The sequence below is a fragment of the Leopardus geoffroyi genome, chromosome B2 (genome assembly GCF_018350155.1).
Source record: "Leopardus geoffroyi isolate Oge1 chromosome B2, O.geoffroyi_Oge1_pat1.0, whole genome shotgun sequence".
Taxonomy (NCBI): domain Eukaryota; kingdom Metazoa; phylum Chordata; class Mammalia; order Carnivora; family Felidae; genus Leopardus; species Leopardus geoffroyi.
In genome coordinates this window covers 100,738,165-100,755,393 of record NC_059332.1, presented here as the reverse complement: position 1 = coordinate 100,755,393, position 17,229 = coordinate 100,738,165, and the positions used below count along the sequence as shown (strand labels likewise).

The window sequence follows — 17,229 nt, the reverse complement described above, 5'->3', positions numbered from 1 at the left end:
CCAGCTAGTGGGAACATTTGGCAGCATTAGTTTTTGGCCATTGATCTTCGTTAATTCTTTCTGACCTTCCCACCACCTTCCGTATGACTGAGTTTACCAACCCTCAATTGTATCATGTATCTTGGGGCGCCAAATCTTGGGGCTCCTGGGTGGCTCAGTCAGTTGAGCGTCCAACTCTTGATTTTGGCTCAGCTCATGATCCCAGGGTCGTGGGATCGAGCCCTGCATCAGACTCTGTGCTTGAAATTCTCTGTCTCTCTGTCTCTCTGTCTCTGCCCCCTCCCCTGCTTGCGTGCTCTCTCTCTCTCTCTCTCTCTCTCTCTCAAACTAAAAAAAAAAATTTTTTTAATAAAATCTTATGTATCCTTAAGAGATCCTTTTCATTTTTTTTTTTAAGTTTCCTTCTCTTTCCCACCACAAGACTCTGTTTTACTGCCATGTACATTTGCTGACTTAGCTAATACTTTGTAAAATGTCTGGCATACGTTCTCAGACATATGTTTTACAAAATATTTGTAAGTTATCTCATGCATCCGTAGCCTTCCAAATCTTCTCCCAGCATGTGAATCATGGTAACTAGATATTAGACATTATTCTAAGATTGTTCTGTTTATTGCAAAAGTTTAAGGAGATATACATCAACCATTATGCTTTTGGCTTATTTGGGAAGCCATGTCTTACATAAGGACCCACTGTGCCTTTTTACCTGGGGAGTTGGCACTACTGAGGCATTAGCAGGGATTTTTTTTTTTTTCCTCTGCATGCAACAAGGCAGTGTAGTTATATCCAGGGGACCTGACCCAGAGCCTTGGGCATTATATCATTGTGTTGTAAGGGATCCAGCTTTCTTTTAAGGTAGGCTTTGCATGAGTGAATCAATGTTAGCACACTCACCCATCCTTCCTACCTTCCCGGAAGGTACCTGGAAAGAAGGGAGGAAGGAAAGAGGCATTCTATGGAAGTCTGTCTCTGAGGATGCAGGAGCAAAAAAAAGGGGGGGGGAGGGCCAAAAATGCACCGACACACACTTCCTGTGCCTGCTGAGTTCTTTGCCAACCAGACTGAATTCTACTGACGCAGACATTGACCTTGTTCATTCATGAATGCTGGGTACGAATCCGTGTGCCTGCAGGTATCATTCATAAAGTCACTGGAGGGGATACTTGGCATTAAACGTGGGAGTCTATACTATCGTCAGGGACAATATATATAAGAGACCACCTTATAAAATTTCAAAGTTCAAACATGGCACTCCCAAATGTCGGTAGATTTTTCTGCCTTGCATTATTTTTTTTTTAAGTTTATTTATTTATTTTGAGAGAGGGGAGGAGCAGAAGGAGGGAGGGACAGAATCCCAAGCAGGCTCCGCACTATCAGCCAGGAGCCCAACGTGGGGCTCTGGGGCTCGAACTCATGAACCATGAGATCATGACCTGAGCCAAAATCAAGAGTCGGACGCTCAACCTAACTGAGCCACCCAGCTTCCCACCACCCCACCCCACCACCTTGTATTATTTGGCTTTCTTACATGTGCAGGTCTGTCTCTCCACCACTGCTTTTAGTGCTTTAATGTCTGTGTGCCCCCGTGACCTCCTTTGACTCTCCCCTCCACCCTTAGAAGATAAAAGTCCCAGTGAGAATTTGCAGGCTGATGCAGGGAGAGAGAGGGAGAATGGAAGTATCCATCCTCATGTGCCTTGTCTTCCACACAATGGAGCTTGGGTTTGTTTTCAACTTATGTCACAAAAGGAATCTGTTCACGCAGTGTTCAGTGAGAACAGGCATGACCTACAGGCTTCCACTTCTTTGTTTTAAGCCAGTCTCTCTTCCAACCTTTCAAAGAAATCTAAAGTTGCCAAATGAGCCCTGCTGCTGTCCATGGTCAGACCTTCTGAATACCAGTTCTCCTACTGGGAAACCCCACTTGGGATGAGGTGGAAAGACAAGCCCCCACCTCCTTCTCTGGTTTTGGAGTGGTCCCACAGGCACATCTGTTCCCTTGGAACTACGGACACAGCAAAATGGCAGCATGGTGAAGAATGGAACCCATGTTGTGCGTTCTTTAGACCATATCAGGTACTTTGACGTGTGCGGACAGCAAAGTAAGAGACCAAAGAGCAGAGAAATGGGATGTATTAGTTAACGACTGCCGCATATTACCACCAACTTAGCAGCTTTAAAACAATACATACTTACGGTCTCACAATTCCTGTGGGTCAGAAATCCAGGAATGACTTAACTGGGTCCTCTATTTCAGAATCTCTCACCAGCTGCGATCAAGGTGTGTTGGCTGGGCTTTAGTCATCTCACAGTCCAACTAAGAAGGATCTGCTGCCAAGCTCATGTGGTGTTGGCAGCACTCAGTTCCTCGTTGGCTGTTGGCCAGAGGCCACCCTCAGTTCTTTGTCGTGTGTGCCTCTCCGACATGGCAGCTTGCTTCATCAAAGTGTTCAAGCCAAAATGGCAGTTCAGAGAGTGGCTAGAAGACAGAAGTCACAATCTTTGGAAGCCTAATCACCTGTGGGATGTCCCATCACCTTTGCCATGTTCTCTCGGTTAGAAGCAAGTCACTAGGTTCTTCCGCACTCAAGGCAGGGGGATGACACAAGGCCATGAATACCAGGAGGCGGGAATCACTGAGGATGCTATCTTAGAATTCTGCTTACTATGTGAAGGAGGTCCTAGGCTAAATGGGATGCTGGCCATTTCTTACTATTGATAGCAGACTTCTGCAAAGCAGAAAAGGCCTCTGTGGGGAGTCCACCAGATGAGAAGACCTAGGGCGGGCATGAGGAAGGGTAAGTACTATAGGTCAATGCAAGGATAGGCAACTTTGTGGTAGGAGAGAGGGAGTCCCCAGAGCAATAGCAGATACCAAAAGCAAGAAGACCTCCTCTAACTGGGGTGAACATTTCTGGACAGGGGCTTCTCAATCCCAGGCTGAGGAAGGAGTTTCCTATCTCATTCTATATTACTGTTACACCATGGGAAAAGAGTGATCTGTTCCTGGGCTCCTGAGAGGAGGAGAATTTGTGTCAGATAAAAGGTGTCTGTAACTGCTGCAGACCTCTGCAAATGTGAACCATACCACCACTGCTGCCCCTTCGCTGTGGACATGACATTAATATGTGTCTTTTCCCGAGGACTCATTCAGAGGCGCATAGAGAAAAGTGCACCTTTAACTCTAGGTTTTAGTCAGATCGAGTAATGCTTCCCCTACAAAGACCAAGGCATACATTCAGCCCCGCGACTCTAGTTTCACACGTGAATTACATCACCGCATCCTGTTATCAGTGCCGATTAGATGTAGGTTTTGAGAATGAGACTTCAGTGAAGATTTAATTTCTTGGAATTACTTTCCCCTTGTGTAATAATCTCTCCCCTTTTGATTTCGTGTTGTCAGGAGTGACCCTGTTTGTAGCCCTTTATGACTATGAAGCACGGACGGAAGATGACCTGAGTTTTCACAAAGGAGAAAAATTCCAAATATTGAACAGCTCGTAAGTTTGGAGAGGGAAGGGGAAATATGCGTGTCTTTCAGATTGGGAAGGAATACTTGTGTTACCAGTCTGTGCCTTTTCAGTACCCGAAATGCTAAAAGAGCACTTGCTAAATTCATTGATTTGTGGCAATGTAACTTAAGAAATGAAGGGTAGACGAACCAGGACAGTATTTTATGGCTCTGGGGTCCAAGGAGCTTTTTGGAGGATACCGTAGTAGCAGAGTTGGTGTTTGGGGTTTAAAGGTTGGCCAAGATCCAGTATCGCCCTCTACAGAGCTGCATCCTCACACGATTGGCACAAAGCTTGGCTGGCCGTTCGCATTAACCTCTCTCTGCTTGAGGGTTTTTTGGGTTTTGGGTTTTGGGTTTTTTTTTTTTTTTTTTTGCATCTTACAAGTTGCGCTAGCCGAGCCCTCACTCGCGGCTGGCAACAAGTCCCTTCTGTTTTCAAAACTGCTAAATGCTCCGATTGGAGAAGCCTGTGGAGGCGTCTCCCCATAGTGAAAATTTGCGAGTGACTGAAATCTTTGTGAGATGGGAAGGAGAAGCTATTTCGCCCACTTGTGAACGGCTGCAATGTGTGCATTTTAAATGTGACCAGTAAGAGCAATAGTTAAACAGACAGTGGGGAAATGTCAAGGGTAAGAGTCACTCACTTTTCAAATTCTACGTTTAATACTTCCACTAAGAAGAGTAACTATAGGTCTATGTGGCATCATATATAGGGAAACATATTTCCCTGTACTTTTATGTTTAATGTTTATTTTGAGTGGGGGGAAGGACAGAGAGAGAGGGAGACAGAATCTGGAGCAGGCTCCAGGCTCTGAGCTGTCAGCACAGAGCCCGACACAGGGCTCAAACCCACAAACTGTGAGATCATGACCTGAGCCGAAGTCAGACGCTTAACCGACTGAGCCACCCAGGCTCCCTTTCCCTGTAGTTTTTCAATATTGCCTCTATTAGGTTAACGCAGTGTGCCTGCCAGAAAACTTCAGGCTTCGAAGAAAATGATGGTGTGGTGGTGGGGGTGCCTGGCTGGCACAGTCAGTAGAGCGTGCGACTCAATCTTGGGGTGGTGAGTTTGAGCCCCACATTGGACATAGAGTTTACTTTAAAATAAATAAATAGATAGATAGATAGATAGATAGGAGAAGGAGAAAAAGGTAGCGTGACGTCAGCAAGTCACTGTACCTCAAGTTTTCCTTGTGAGTGCTCCCAAGTGACTGGGGGGAGATCGCCACTCCAGGGATGAGGGCCCACCAGCACGTTCTCCTGTGTCGCCAGGGCCACGTGCTCTGGACTCTGTCCCCTGAGCAAACTGTGACGGCAGAAGGATCGGCATGCCTGGCTCTTTGTCTTTCCTGAGAGTTCGAGCGAAAGGAGCGGGAGGTGGGCCAGTGCATCCATGTCCCAGAAGAGAGAGGCGGTCCTTGTAACAGGAAATTCCCTCAGGCGTCAAAACCGCCCCCAACTCTCAGAATTCGCCACCCTTCAAGAAGGGCAGGAGCTGGATCCTTCCCACTGGGGGCCCGGTAACTCTTCCGGACATGAGAAGACAGGGTCTATATAGTAGCCACGGGTTGTTGGGGTTTCTTTTAATTATCATGTGTATTGTCATCATTAATGGGTGTGGGTAGGTTTTTGTTTTTTTTAAACTATTCCAATACATGCAGAAAATTCCACATAGTGGAAGTGTGTGTGGTAGTGGTCACACAACAATGTGAATGTCCTTGGTGCTGCTCAACTTCACACTTAAAAATGGCGGAAATGGTAAATTTTGCTATGCATGTTTTACCAGTGTTTTAAAAGCGTATAGTTTGCTGTATTTTCGCAAACTGTATGTGCCTGTGCAGCCACCGCCCAATTCAAGAAGAACATTACCTGCCCCCTGCAAGCCCCGCCCCCCTCGTAGCCACAGGAATTTTTTTTAAATAGCGCACAGTTGCCATCTGTTGAAGGCTCCTGTGTGCCAGCCACGAGCAGTTGTCTGAGCTGTGTCTCACGGTCCTCGTTTGACACACGAGGAGCCAGGGGGCTCAAGTCCGGGAGTTGCCCAGGTGCACAGCGGAGCGAGCAGGCGGCTGAGCCAGGGGTGACATGTGGCGATGGCATCCTGAGTACAGTCAGGTTTGGTCGTGGAAAGGCCCAGAGACGCCGCTCAGAGGGGACCGAACCTTTCAAGATACGTGAAGGTTGGGAAGGCTGGCTGCGAGGTGGGGAGAAGGGAATTTGGCTTTGATCTCTTCCGATTTCTAGGAGGATTCCTCCTTGCTAGCTGGATTCTCAGATGAAGCCTTCTTGTCAGAGTCTACTTAGTGTGAATTCTGAAATACCCACCACTTCCCGTCCCCATTCTGTGTAATGTTCCCTCAGTCCCGAAGTTGGCCAGAACTGTTAACCAACCTGTAAAAGGTGAGAACTAAGGAGGAGTAGGCAGGACCACACACAGCTCTTCCTCTGCAGGTTTTCTCCACACTGCAAGGGGATCTGTGCATCGGATACATAGGCCACTTGCACAGCCGGTCCTTGCCAAAGTCACATTCATGGTTTCTTCCTTTGTTAAACTGGATAGGACCTACAGTGGCATTCAGTTAAAATTTTGGAGAAACGTTCCAAGAAAATCCAATCTATCTCAATCAGTATTTTACGATTTGCATGCATGGCCTTTAGTGTTTACGGGTTCGAGCCTCTGGCCCTGTTCTCTTAGAAGAAAGTATTACAAAGATTTTTTTTTTTTTTTTCCCTTTAATGTTCTTCCTTCTTGCCGGTGGAATTCCTCAACCTACATGCCATTTAAATGCCCTTTTTCAAGGTTATGGGGGAAAAGATAAGGTTCTTATAACAAATGCAATATCTTGAAGTCAAGGGTAATAACCGGGAAGGGGAAATCATGAAGGACAAACAAAGCAATAATACAGAACCAGATGGCTTGCGTCTCCTTCCCCCTCCGCCAGCCTCTCCCAGCCTTTGGCTGTCGTCCGCTGAGAGAGGATGGGGATGGCACCCCGTTCTCCCTGGGGCAGCTGCCACACCTAGCATGTGTGCCCTCCCACTCCTTCCCCTGTCACGGGGCAGAAACGGGAGACGGCAGGGGTGGTCTTTGGGTTTTCAAGTGCATGAACGGGCGTGTGCATGTGCACAGAGCCGGCGGCGCTGCTGCCCGGCGTGGGGGCCTCGAGTGCATGAACGCGCGTGTGCACAGAGCCGGCGGCGCTGCTGCCCAGCGTGGGGGCCTCGAGTGCATGAACGCGCGTGTGCATATAGCCGGCGGAGCTGCTGCCCAGCGTCGGGGCCTCGAGTGCATGAACGCGCGTGTGCGTGTGCACAGAGCCGGCGACGCTGCTGCCCGGCGTGGGGGCCTCGAGTGCATGAACGCGCGTGTGCGTGTGCACAGAGCCGGCCGCGCTGCTGCCCGATGTGGGAGCAAGGGTTCTTCACTGACCTGTTATAGGTGCTCAGTGTAGTGTATTTGGACATGGTTAAACTTGAACCCATTTTCCAAAATGTTTAAATGCTTCTATTTTATACCCCATTTTCACATTTCACGACTAGTGATTTACCAGCTAGAAACAGTGACTCTTTAAAATATAATAAACATGTTACACAGACTGGAATAGTGCCTACGGTAGTGACTACTTTCTTTTCATCTTGGTAAGGAGAAATCCTGGTTTAGAGCCCTAGCAAAGCATGTGATAAAATTGTTATGGATATGCTCTCTGACAGTAAGATGGCAGTAACCAAATTTAGAAAGAATACAGCATTTATAATAGAAATGCTCCCGGGGCGCCTGGGTGGCTCAGTCAGTTAAGCGTCCGACTTCAGCTCGGGTGGTCTTGCGGTCCTGAGTTCGAGCCCCGCATTGGGCTCTGGGCTGATGGCTCAGAGCCTGGAGCCTTTTTCCGATTCTGTGTCTCCCTCTCTCTCTGCCCCTCCCCCGTTCATGCTCTGTCTCTCTCTGTGTCAAAAATAAATAAACGTTAAAATAAAATTAAAAAAATGCTCCAGAGCTCAACAGATCTAGCCTTCTGTTTGCCAATGCCACTTCCTGGCTGCATCAGGGCTCTAGGCTCTTGGGACCAACAAACCTTATAAGCAATTTTGGGGATTGACAACAGGCTCTATTAATAAGTCTTTAAACGGGAGGAATAGGGGCAGCTGTTATAAAAACTCACAAGTTATTCTAGACCAGAGCCTGATAACATTAAAGAAAATCTCACCAACTCTAAAGTAATGAAATATCTGAACTGTAAGAACTGGTTTTTTTTTAAGTGCAGCTTTAATAATGTTAATTACCCACAATAATTCAATAAATAAAAAGTACCATAGTAAAAATTCTGTTTTCCTAAATCAAGGTGAATGATTCGTAAAGAGTATTATTTATCGGGACTCCTGGGTGTTCAGTCAGTTAAGCGTCCAACTCTCATCTCAGCTCTGGTCACGATCTCACGGTTCATGAGTTCAAGCCCCGAGTCAGGCTTTGCACTGACAGTGAGGAGCCTGCTTGGGATTCTGTCTCTCCCTCTCTCTCTGCCCTTCCCCACTTATGCTCACGCTCGCTCTCTTTCTCTCTCGAAATAAACTTTAAAAAAAAATAAGAGTATTATTTATCTATGGGTGAATTGAGCTTCTAGTGTATTAAAAAGATGACTTAGGGGCACCTGGGTGGCTCAGTCAGTTGAGTGTCTGACTTCGACTCAGGTCATTATCTCACGGTTCGTGAGTTTAAGCCCCTATCGGGCTCTGTGCTGACAGCTCAGAGCCTAGAGACTGCTTCAGATTCTGTCTTCCTCCCTCTGCCCCTCCCCGACTCACATTCTGTCTCTCTTAATAAATAAACAAACATTAACCAAAAAAAAAAAAAAAGAGAGAGAGAGAGATGATTACTCATTTGCTCAAAAGATTTTTTTTGATAGATGCTTTGAGTGTGTACCAGCCTCTCTGGGCAAACCTGTGAGGCTTACTACACAATACATTGTTTCCTCGTCACCTCATATCTCCTCTGATGGAAAAAGTGACCCTAGATGGCCTAGAAAAAGAGAAAAGGATTTTATCTTTCTCATGAATAACTGAAAATCCCTGTGAGATTAATGGAGTCACTTCAGAGAAAATCATGAATTCCTGATACATGACTTTAGAATGAGCCCATAGCTGGATTCTAATCTGTTCTAAACTATTTAGGTGCCAGCACCAAAATGAGATACTTAATGCTGGCTTTGAAATGGAAATTGTAGTTGACCCTTGAACAAGGAGAGGATTAGGAGCACCAGCTCCCCCCACTTCATGGGGTCAAAAATCTGCATAGAGGGGCACCTGGGTGGCTTAGTTGGTTAAGCATACCACTCTTGATTTTGGCTCAGGTTATGTCACAGTTCACGAGTTCAAGCCCCACATTGCTGTCTGTGCTGACAGTGCAGAGCCTGCTTGGGATTCTCTCTGCCTCTCTGCCCCTCCTCTGCTCACGCGGTCACTTTCTCCCTCTCTCTCTCTCTCTCTCTCTCACTCTGTCTCTCTCTCAAAATAAATAATTTTTTTTTAAATTGCATATAACCTTGACTCCCCAAAAACTTAATTTCTAATAGCCTACTGTTGACTGGAAGCCTTACTGATAACATAAACACTCGATTAACATACATTTTATGTTTTATATATTATATACTGTGTTCTTAGAATATAGTGAGCTAGAGAAAAGAAAATATTAAGAAAATCATAAGGAAGACAGTACATTTACTGTACTGTTTTTATTGAAAAAAAAAATCTGCACATAAGTGGACCTGTGCAGTTCAAACCCATGTTGTTCAAGGGTCAACCATACTTGATTCATCCCAGATCATCTGGATAGGACTGGGCTTGTCCCAGCCTGCAGCAAAATGTATTGGCTTCCTGCCCAGGTGACATTTCCCTGTACCCCACCATTGATACTAGACTTTCTTCATCTTAATTTAAATCATTTGGGGGTGCCTGGGTGGCTGAGTCAGTTGAGCATCTGTTTGGCTCAGGTCATGATCCCAGGGTCATGGGATTGAGCCCCAAATCAGGCTCTGCACGGACTGTGGAACCTGCTTAAGATTCTCTTTCTCTCTCCCTCTGCTCCTCTTCCCTGCTCAAGAGCACACATGCTTTCTCTCTCTGTCTCTCTCTCTCCCCCTCCCTCCCTGTCTCCCTCTCAAATAAGTAAAATGAAAAAAAAATATTTTTAATTCTATTAGAACTAACTTGATGAAGGTTATCTTGCAGTAAAAGATAAGCTTCTGCTGAAAACTCTTAATTTTTTTACCATTTTGGAGGATTTCCCAGGTGTCGGGTGTGGGGGGTAGAGACAGAGAAAGAAAGAAAGGAGAAGGTGGGGAGATAGTGGGTATTGTTTTTTTATGATGAAATGTCTCCATCTAGTGGAGTTTCAGAGCAGTGAACTTTGTCACCATCTTAGTCTCCAAAGCCATTTCTTTTGCATGTGTTCAGAGAAAAAAAAAAAAAATTCTACATATGTTCCTAGATGATATACTTAACAAGTGCATGTATTTCTTTTAGAGGACACAGAAATGAAGCCAATGCAAACTGTTCAAACATTAACATTTTAATTTCATGATTTGAGTCCAAAAGGCAGAGGAATGAAAATAGGGGAGCAGCACAAGAGTAAATTCCACACAATCCGTAAAGATCCAGCTCTTAAGTCGGGTGGTTGATGCACAGGTGTTCATGTACACATATATTCTTTGGTATGTGTCAGTTATTTCCTAAGAAAAATCTGGACACAAACTAAATTTAAGATTTATTAATAAAGGACTTCCTAAGGACACCTGGGTGGCTTAGTCAGTTGAGCATTTGACTCTTGTTTTCAGGTCAGGTCGTGATCTCCCAGTTTGTGAGTTCGAGCCCCACATTGGGCTCTGCACTGATAATGTAGAGTCTGCTTGAGATTCTCTCTCTCTCCTCTCTCTGCCTCTCCTCTGCACGTTCTTTCTCTCTCTCTCTCTCAAAAATAAATAAACATTAGATAGATAGATAGATAGATAGATAGATAGATAGATAGATAGATACAACTTCCTAGGTATGAGAACAGTTATCTCCTCTTTTGGTTGATTTATCTGTTCACATTTGCTTAATAGGGTGAAAAGCCTCTGACAGCACCCCATTTTCTCATGGGCTATTTTGTGTCACTTGTGCCACCGAACACTCCCCCACAGTCCCACCCAGAGCATATGTGGGCTTGTCACCATTGGCTGCTTTATTACTTGCTGTCTGGGGTGGTTTCTTTCTTCCCTGACTGAGGACTTTGACAGAGTCCAGCCACAGTGATTTTAAAAAAAGAAAAAAAAAAGTCCTGGGGTTCCTCTTGCTGCCTCCAAGGACCAAAACAGGAAGGAGAGAAGGCACTGGACCCCTGCCGAAGAGCAGTGTGAGAGGTCTCCGTATGCTCAAGGACAGTAGCATCCTCCCCAGCCCTCGCGTTCCTGGCCACGGGCCGGCGCAGGGTTCTATGGGCACCGTGCGTGTTGGGGCCCCAGCCCCACGTGTATGTGTGCAGAGAAGCACACGCTCCACCCCTGCTCTCTGTCACAGATGCGGCGCCATGGGTTCAAGCACATGAACTCTAACCATGTGATAGACCCATGTGTTTTCAGCTGAGAGGGGTGCTTATATAAGCCCCCCCCCCCCGCCATGTCCTTCTGCCCACAGTTCTGGGAGTCCCCACCCCCACCCCAGACTGAGACAGGCGATCGCATGGAACACCAGGCTATATACCATGTGGTGAGACTCAGAATCCCATTCCCTGGCCAGTTTTTGTTCTCTCCCCACACTGTTACACACACAGCCACACCCAGCCCTCCTCTCCTGCCCACCAGACTCGGGTCAAGTTGATGAAAGAACCTGAGGTTGAAAATTTCTGAACAAGATTTAACCTATTGTCTTTATTCTTCTACCCACTTGCTTGAGAACAAGCAAGACAGGTATTCAGAGGAGGCTTTCATCCCTTACTGGGCCTCCTGACAGGTTTCCGTTCTCAGATGCGCTGCAGCTCTAATGTTTTTCTTTTCTTTTTTGGTGCATCTTGTAACGGCTAACAGAATGACACTAAAGCCAACAAACGGTCTGCTTCTCTCCAGCAGTACCAAAGGATGTTGTTACCTCAGGATGTGAGACGACATAGACGGTTAAATTAGCAGTATTAGCACATGCTTCATTTTCCTTCTAGCTTTGCTGAGATGTAACCGACACGTAACACTGTTAAGTTTAAGGTCTACAGTGTGATGGGTGGACGCACGAATATGTTGTGAATGTTTACCACGATAATGCATTCTTCTCTTCACATAATTACCATTTTCTTTTTGTTGTCACAGGGTTTTTCTAAAGTAGCCTGAGGCTGGGTTCCCTTCCCCTCTGTCCAAACTGGGGACGCTTAGCAAGCAAAATGCCCCCTCGCCCCAAGAGAGTTCTCTCATGGCCAGGGTCCTACATTGTTAATTGGCAAGTAAGATAAGAAATGAGAGACCGCGCTGGATTCAACTCACACTTGACTCAGAGAGTAACCATGTGACCCTTACAAAGAGCTGGGTTGGAGTTTGAAGAAATCAGGCAGTGGAATGAGTAGGAGATATTGAGTCTGTAACTGCAGAACATTGAAATGGTCAACACATTCACTTCCTTTTCTCTTTGTTCTCTGCAGGGAAGGAGATTGGTGGGAAGCCCGCTCCTTGACCACCGGAGAGACTGGTTACATTCCCAGCAATTATGTGGCTCCAGTTGACTCTATCCAGGCAGAAGAGTAGGTTTTGTTGTTTTCGTTCAACTACTTGCTTTTAAAAGTTTGTTGTCACAGTAACATGCTACTAACCTTGTGCAGGAGGGAGAAGAAACTCACTAGAGCGATTCAGGGTTGAGAGAAGATAGTGATGCCGCATGCCCCAGGCACTGTGCTCTGCGTTTTGCCATATCTGTGTAATACTTGTGCTGTTATTAACTTAATATTTTTCTTTATGACTGTATCTTAAAAACATACTGATTTTGAAAGGGAACTTTGTATCAGAACCCTAAATGAAAGCCCAATATTAGTTGCCGTAGACAGAAAGTAACCAGAAAAACGTGATGAAGTTCTGGCTAGGGCACATCTTAGTAATGTGAACCCAAGGTTTTAAGCCTATAGTCTGCTGGAAAATAAAAAAGAGCGAGGGAGAGAGAAAGAATGGGAGTGGGGAGGGAAAGAAAAAGGGGGGCGGGGAGCAAGGGGCAAGGGGGCCAAATAACTATTAAAGATGAGATGGAGATTTTCTTTCTCAGTGTAATCAGAAATATTAAAGGAGCACCGAAAAGACTTACCTTCCATGTGCCAGGTAGAAGTGTCTCACATACAGCATGTTCCACAACTCAGGAAGCTCTCGTGATGCATTTCAAATGCTGCTTTCCTTTGAGTTGGGGTCTTGGTTGGTTTCCTTGATAGGAAATCGTGACTAGCAGTTAGTTGAACCAAGGATTTCACCGGCTCCAGTTTTGGAAGTTGCTCAGTAGGCCGAGGGGATTCTAGAAGGGACAACCATTGTTCCTCCTCCTGACCTGTGGGGATTCATGGGCACTTTCAAAAGGGGGGAACTATTAGAGTGGCTTGTGTGTGGTTACTCCCATTTCTGAACTGAGGGGAAAAAAACTGGCCCGTGACTCCAAAACTTGGGGACCTGCCCTCCTCCCTGACACCCTGGGGACCTGCCTCTCCTGGTGGTCTTGCCTTACCAATAAGGGAGTCGAGAAGAGTCAGCCATGAAGCCCAGCCTTTGGCTCTGATACTGCATTTTGCCCTGGATTTGTTTAAGCACTGCAAGGAGGATTAGACGCCACACCCCAGCCAAATCCCCAGTTGGATCACTGTCTTGCCTTTAATTCCTTTGTATTTTCTCTAAGAAGATCTGTTTTGTTCCCCACTCTCAAATACTCAGTGGTTCTGCACTCCTTTTTTTCTCCTAGTGAGTGTGTTTTACCATCAAAGAGTAAAGAAATCTGTGTTGAATTTTTATTTTAGGGCAGATTTGCAAACATCTTTGTGTTCTTCCAGGATAAAAGGTACCACTAAAAGGTAGCATTACTTTGGTTTAACTGGGAACATACCCACTATATATTTAAGTTCTATTTATAATGATCAATTTTTAAACTACTTTGTTTTTAAAGAATAAATTAGCGTTTTAAAAAGATAACGCATATGGTTTTACATAGTCAATTAATTGCCATTATCTTAAAATGCCATTGTTTTGGTTCAATCCATTGTTCTAACTGTTCTCTCTTCACCACTGCTCGTGTTTATACTGCATTTTAATTGGGTGATTGATGCCAACCCAGAAAGTCATTTCTCATAAATAATTGCTGTAATTCTCTTCATACCATCTAGTGCTAGGTTAGGACTGTTGCACAGTCTGGTGCCTTTAAAAGTCACTGAGGAGCTAACTGGCAGTGTGTCTTTTCTTACGACCGGTGAAGCTCTTTCATTCACAAAAGAATTTGGCAGTGAACGCATAATAGCTATGTTCAAGTATAAGGAATTAAAATTTCATTTTAGAAACTGGATTATTTCACAGTTGAATATTCTAAAATTGTTTCTACGCACAGATTCCAAATGAATGCTTGCGAATTCTTGCAGCACCTCGTGCTGACCCATTTAACTCCCTGCCAAGCCATGGTTAGGGCTGGAGAGTGCAGGGGAAGATAACAGGTGAATAGCAGAGGTTGTGATATGACTTCACGATGCCTTCCTCATGGCACTGGAGTGTCACTACGGGGAGAGTAGGACATGGTACACCCAGTCATTGCTCAGGACGTGCTCGTTGACTGTGCACAGCGACCTGTTCCTGCAGCGGCACCAAAACACACGTGTGCAGATCCCCACCCACCCGCGAGGCAGATCCTTTCGCTCACCTAAGTCCTCACCCTGATGGACAGGAAGAGACTAAAAACTGACATCCACAGTCCACAGCCATCTCAAATTGGGGGTGGTTTTGACAATTGTTTTCAAAGTTGCTGTAGGTACAAAGTGACTGAAAATACCATGTCTTTGTTCTGTATCCATTGTGACTGGCTTTTTTTTTTTTTTTTTTAATGCTTGATTAATGATCTGTGTATAGACTAAGGCTGTGCTTTGTTATTTCCCAGGGGGTGTAATTATGCTCAGAAATCCGGGGTCTCATAGATGTGTGTGGGAAGGGTCTCCTGCAGTTGCCATTTCAGAACGAGGTCTTAGATTTCTCTTCTCATAAATGTAGGTGGCGGTTTTAACACAGACCAGTTCTTGTCACCTCTGAAGGGAAGGAAAGTCACCCACCGTTCAAATCTGACTTTTTTTCTTTGAAGAATGGTAGAGGTGGATTAGGGGTAGAATCAGGAACAGACTGAAAGGGAGCTAGATGAAGCTAGGAAAAAATATATAGGGGAAGGCTAAGGATGAAATGAGAGGGAAGGGGGGGGTTGCTATTCCATTTTTGTAAATGATCATTACAAAATGTTCCCCTCCCTTGATTTCATTTAAAGGTGGTACTTTGGAAAACTTGGCCGAAAAGATGCTGAGCGACAGCTTTTGTCCTTTGGAAACCCGAGAGGTACCTTTCTTATCCGTGAGAGTGAAACCACCAAAGGTAAGATAAGGAGTTGAAGATGTTGGTTGTCATTCAAATCCGTGGATTAGTCAGAGGGGATGAAAGGCTTATCTCTAATGTGCAAGGATTTTTAAATGGCACATACCCTCCCTGCCTCATGAGCAAGTCCGAGTTTCAGTTTTTCCCTCCAGGCTCTAGAACTGCACACGGTTCCGGAAGGACTACAGAGGCTCAAAAGCAAAGCCCTTCTTCCTGAAACAGGGAGCTGGGCAGCTTCGCTCCTGCAGGCGCACAAGATCATAGAATTTTCAGCTGTTCTTTAGAATTACAATTTTCTGAATCTCTTAGTTCCCCAGGCGCCAGTCCTACAGGTTGTTTTTGCATTCCTTTTATTTTTTCAAAACTGAGCACTGCTCTTCCTCCAACTGCTGGCCCTTTCATCATTGAAACACTCATTAGAGCCCACAAGAGGAGCCGGGCCAAGGGAAGGGACTTTCTACCTTGATCTACCAGACATGGTTATCTGCTCCCGAGAAAGTGTGGCAAATCAGAAACAGGAGGCTCCCTTGTAGGGAAGCACTCCTTCCACTTCTGTAGCACACGCTGCCCTGCCTCTGCGACACTCCAGGGGTGAGGAAGACGAGGAGAGCGCCCCCAGCCTGCGGGGCTATTGTTCTTCATCCCCTCTCGGGAGAGTTGGGTCTATCCCGTGTTAGGCAACGTGCGGGTGACGGTACTGAAGAGAATATTGTAGGAAAAAATCCAGAAAGCTTTCCTTCTCACGAGTAAAATCACTTTATTGCTAACATCTTCTGACTTTTGCGGGAAAGAGGTGTTTTCTTCTTCTGTTCCTGAGTGGAAGAGAGCATGTTTGTGTGCACGCACGCACATATGTGTGTGTGTGTGTGTGTGTGTGTGTGTGTGTGTGTCCTCTTGATGATTATTAATCAGAATACTCAAGTGAATGAGACCGAAAAAACGAATGAGCTCTCAGAATGATTGGAGCTGCTAATGCCTTGCATATTTACCAGGTGCCTATTCACTGTCGATCCGAGATTGGGATGATATGAAAGGAGACCATGTCAAACATTATAAAATTCGCAAACTTGACAATGGTGGATACTATATTACCACCCGGGCCCAGTTTGAAACACTTCAGCAGCTTGTACAACATTACTCAGGTAACCCTAATGCCAACTCACTACTAACCACTGGGACACTGGAGGGAGTGGGTAGGCACTGAGTAGGGGGTGGGGGGAGAGATATAAGCATACACAAAGGCAGCAGTGACAGTTTTCTTTGCTCGCCACTCAACGTGGGACTTTGCTGCATAGGATCTGTTGATGTTTTTCTATCATAGTTATTATTAGTTCCATACGTTTGTCAAAAAATTCTGTAACATTCTTGTTCCCCAGATACAAAGGAGTAGGTTAAATTGTAAAAGTTGTCATCTTTTCCTGTTCCCCTGGAGTCTGTCATCAGAAACCATGACAGGAGAAAGAACAGTGTCTGGGTGGGAACACACGGAGTGTTGGGGGATCGTGTAGGGGACCCCCCAGTTCTCACTCAGTACTCACAGGAATAGCCACACATGCTTTTCATTGTCATGACCAGAAGAATTTTGCAACCCATCTGTCATGTTCTACTGATCCACCAATACTGCTGTTTCCTAACTAGATGTAGACTCTGTGACCCACAGCTCCTCCTAGATCTGTTAGGGCCATTGTGTTAAATTAAACTTGTGAACAGTAAGTGGAACAGCCTCTGTCCTAACACCCATTTGTCACTGTCAGTGTGTTCCTAGAAATATGCACTTAAGAGGTGTTTAGGTGTGCAATTGGTACATTCTAGTAAAGATTGTGGTCTTATACACAAGTGTTAAAATGATTTCTTTCTGTCCAAGATTAGCAAGAATACCCTGCTATATGACATACACACACAGGTGGATTTTTATATAGATACACATATACAGGTATATATCTGTATCCCATTAAACCCAGTAGTTTTTTCTGTGACCTATATATGTATGTTCTTCAGGACAATGACAAAACCCCAAAATAGTGCATGACTTGCTCTATGCACATTCATTTAAAAAAAATGTGTGTATAATTTTTTAGCGCCCCCCCCCCAAAAAAGCAGTCTTTTGAAAATGGAAAT

The 17,229-nt window shown here is 45.3% G+C and overlaps 1 protein-coding gene across 7 annotated transcripts in view; it reads left to right on the top strand.

The window, feature by feature from the left end:
* FYN (FYN proto-oncogene, Src family tyrosine kinase) overlaps positions 1 to 17,229 on the top strand; it is a 214,327-nt gene that overhangs the window by 156,906 nt on the left and 40,192 nt on the right. For all 7 annotated transcript variants that reach the window (XM_045499308.1, XM_045499307.1, XM_045499314.1 and 4 more), the window contains 4 exons: positions 3,404 to 3,500; positions 12,168 to 12,266; positions 15,008 to 15,111; positions 16,104 to 16,253. In XM_045499308.1, the coding sequence (XP_045355264.1) occupies positions 3,404 to 3,500; positions 12,168 to 12,266; positions 15,008 to 15,111; positions 16,104 to 16,253 (450 nt within the window). The remainder of the gene's footprint in view (positions 1 to 3,403; positions 3,501 to 12,167; positions 12,267 to 15,007; positions 15,112 to 16,103; positions 16,254 to 17,229) is intronic.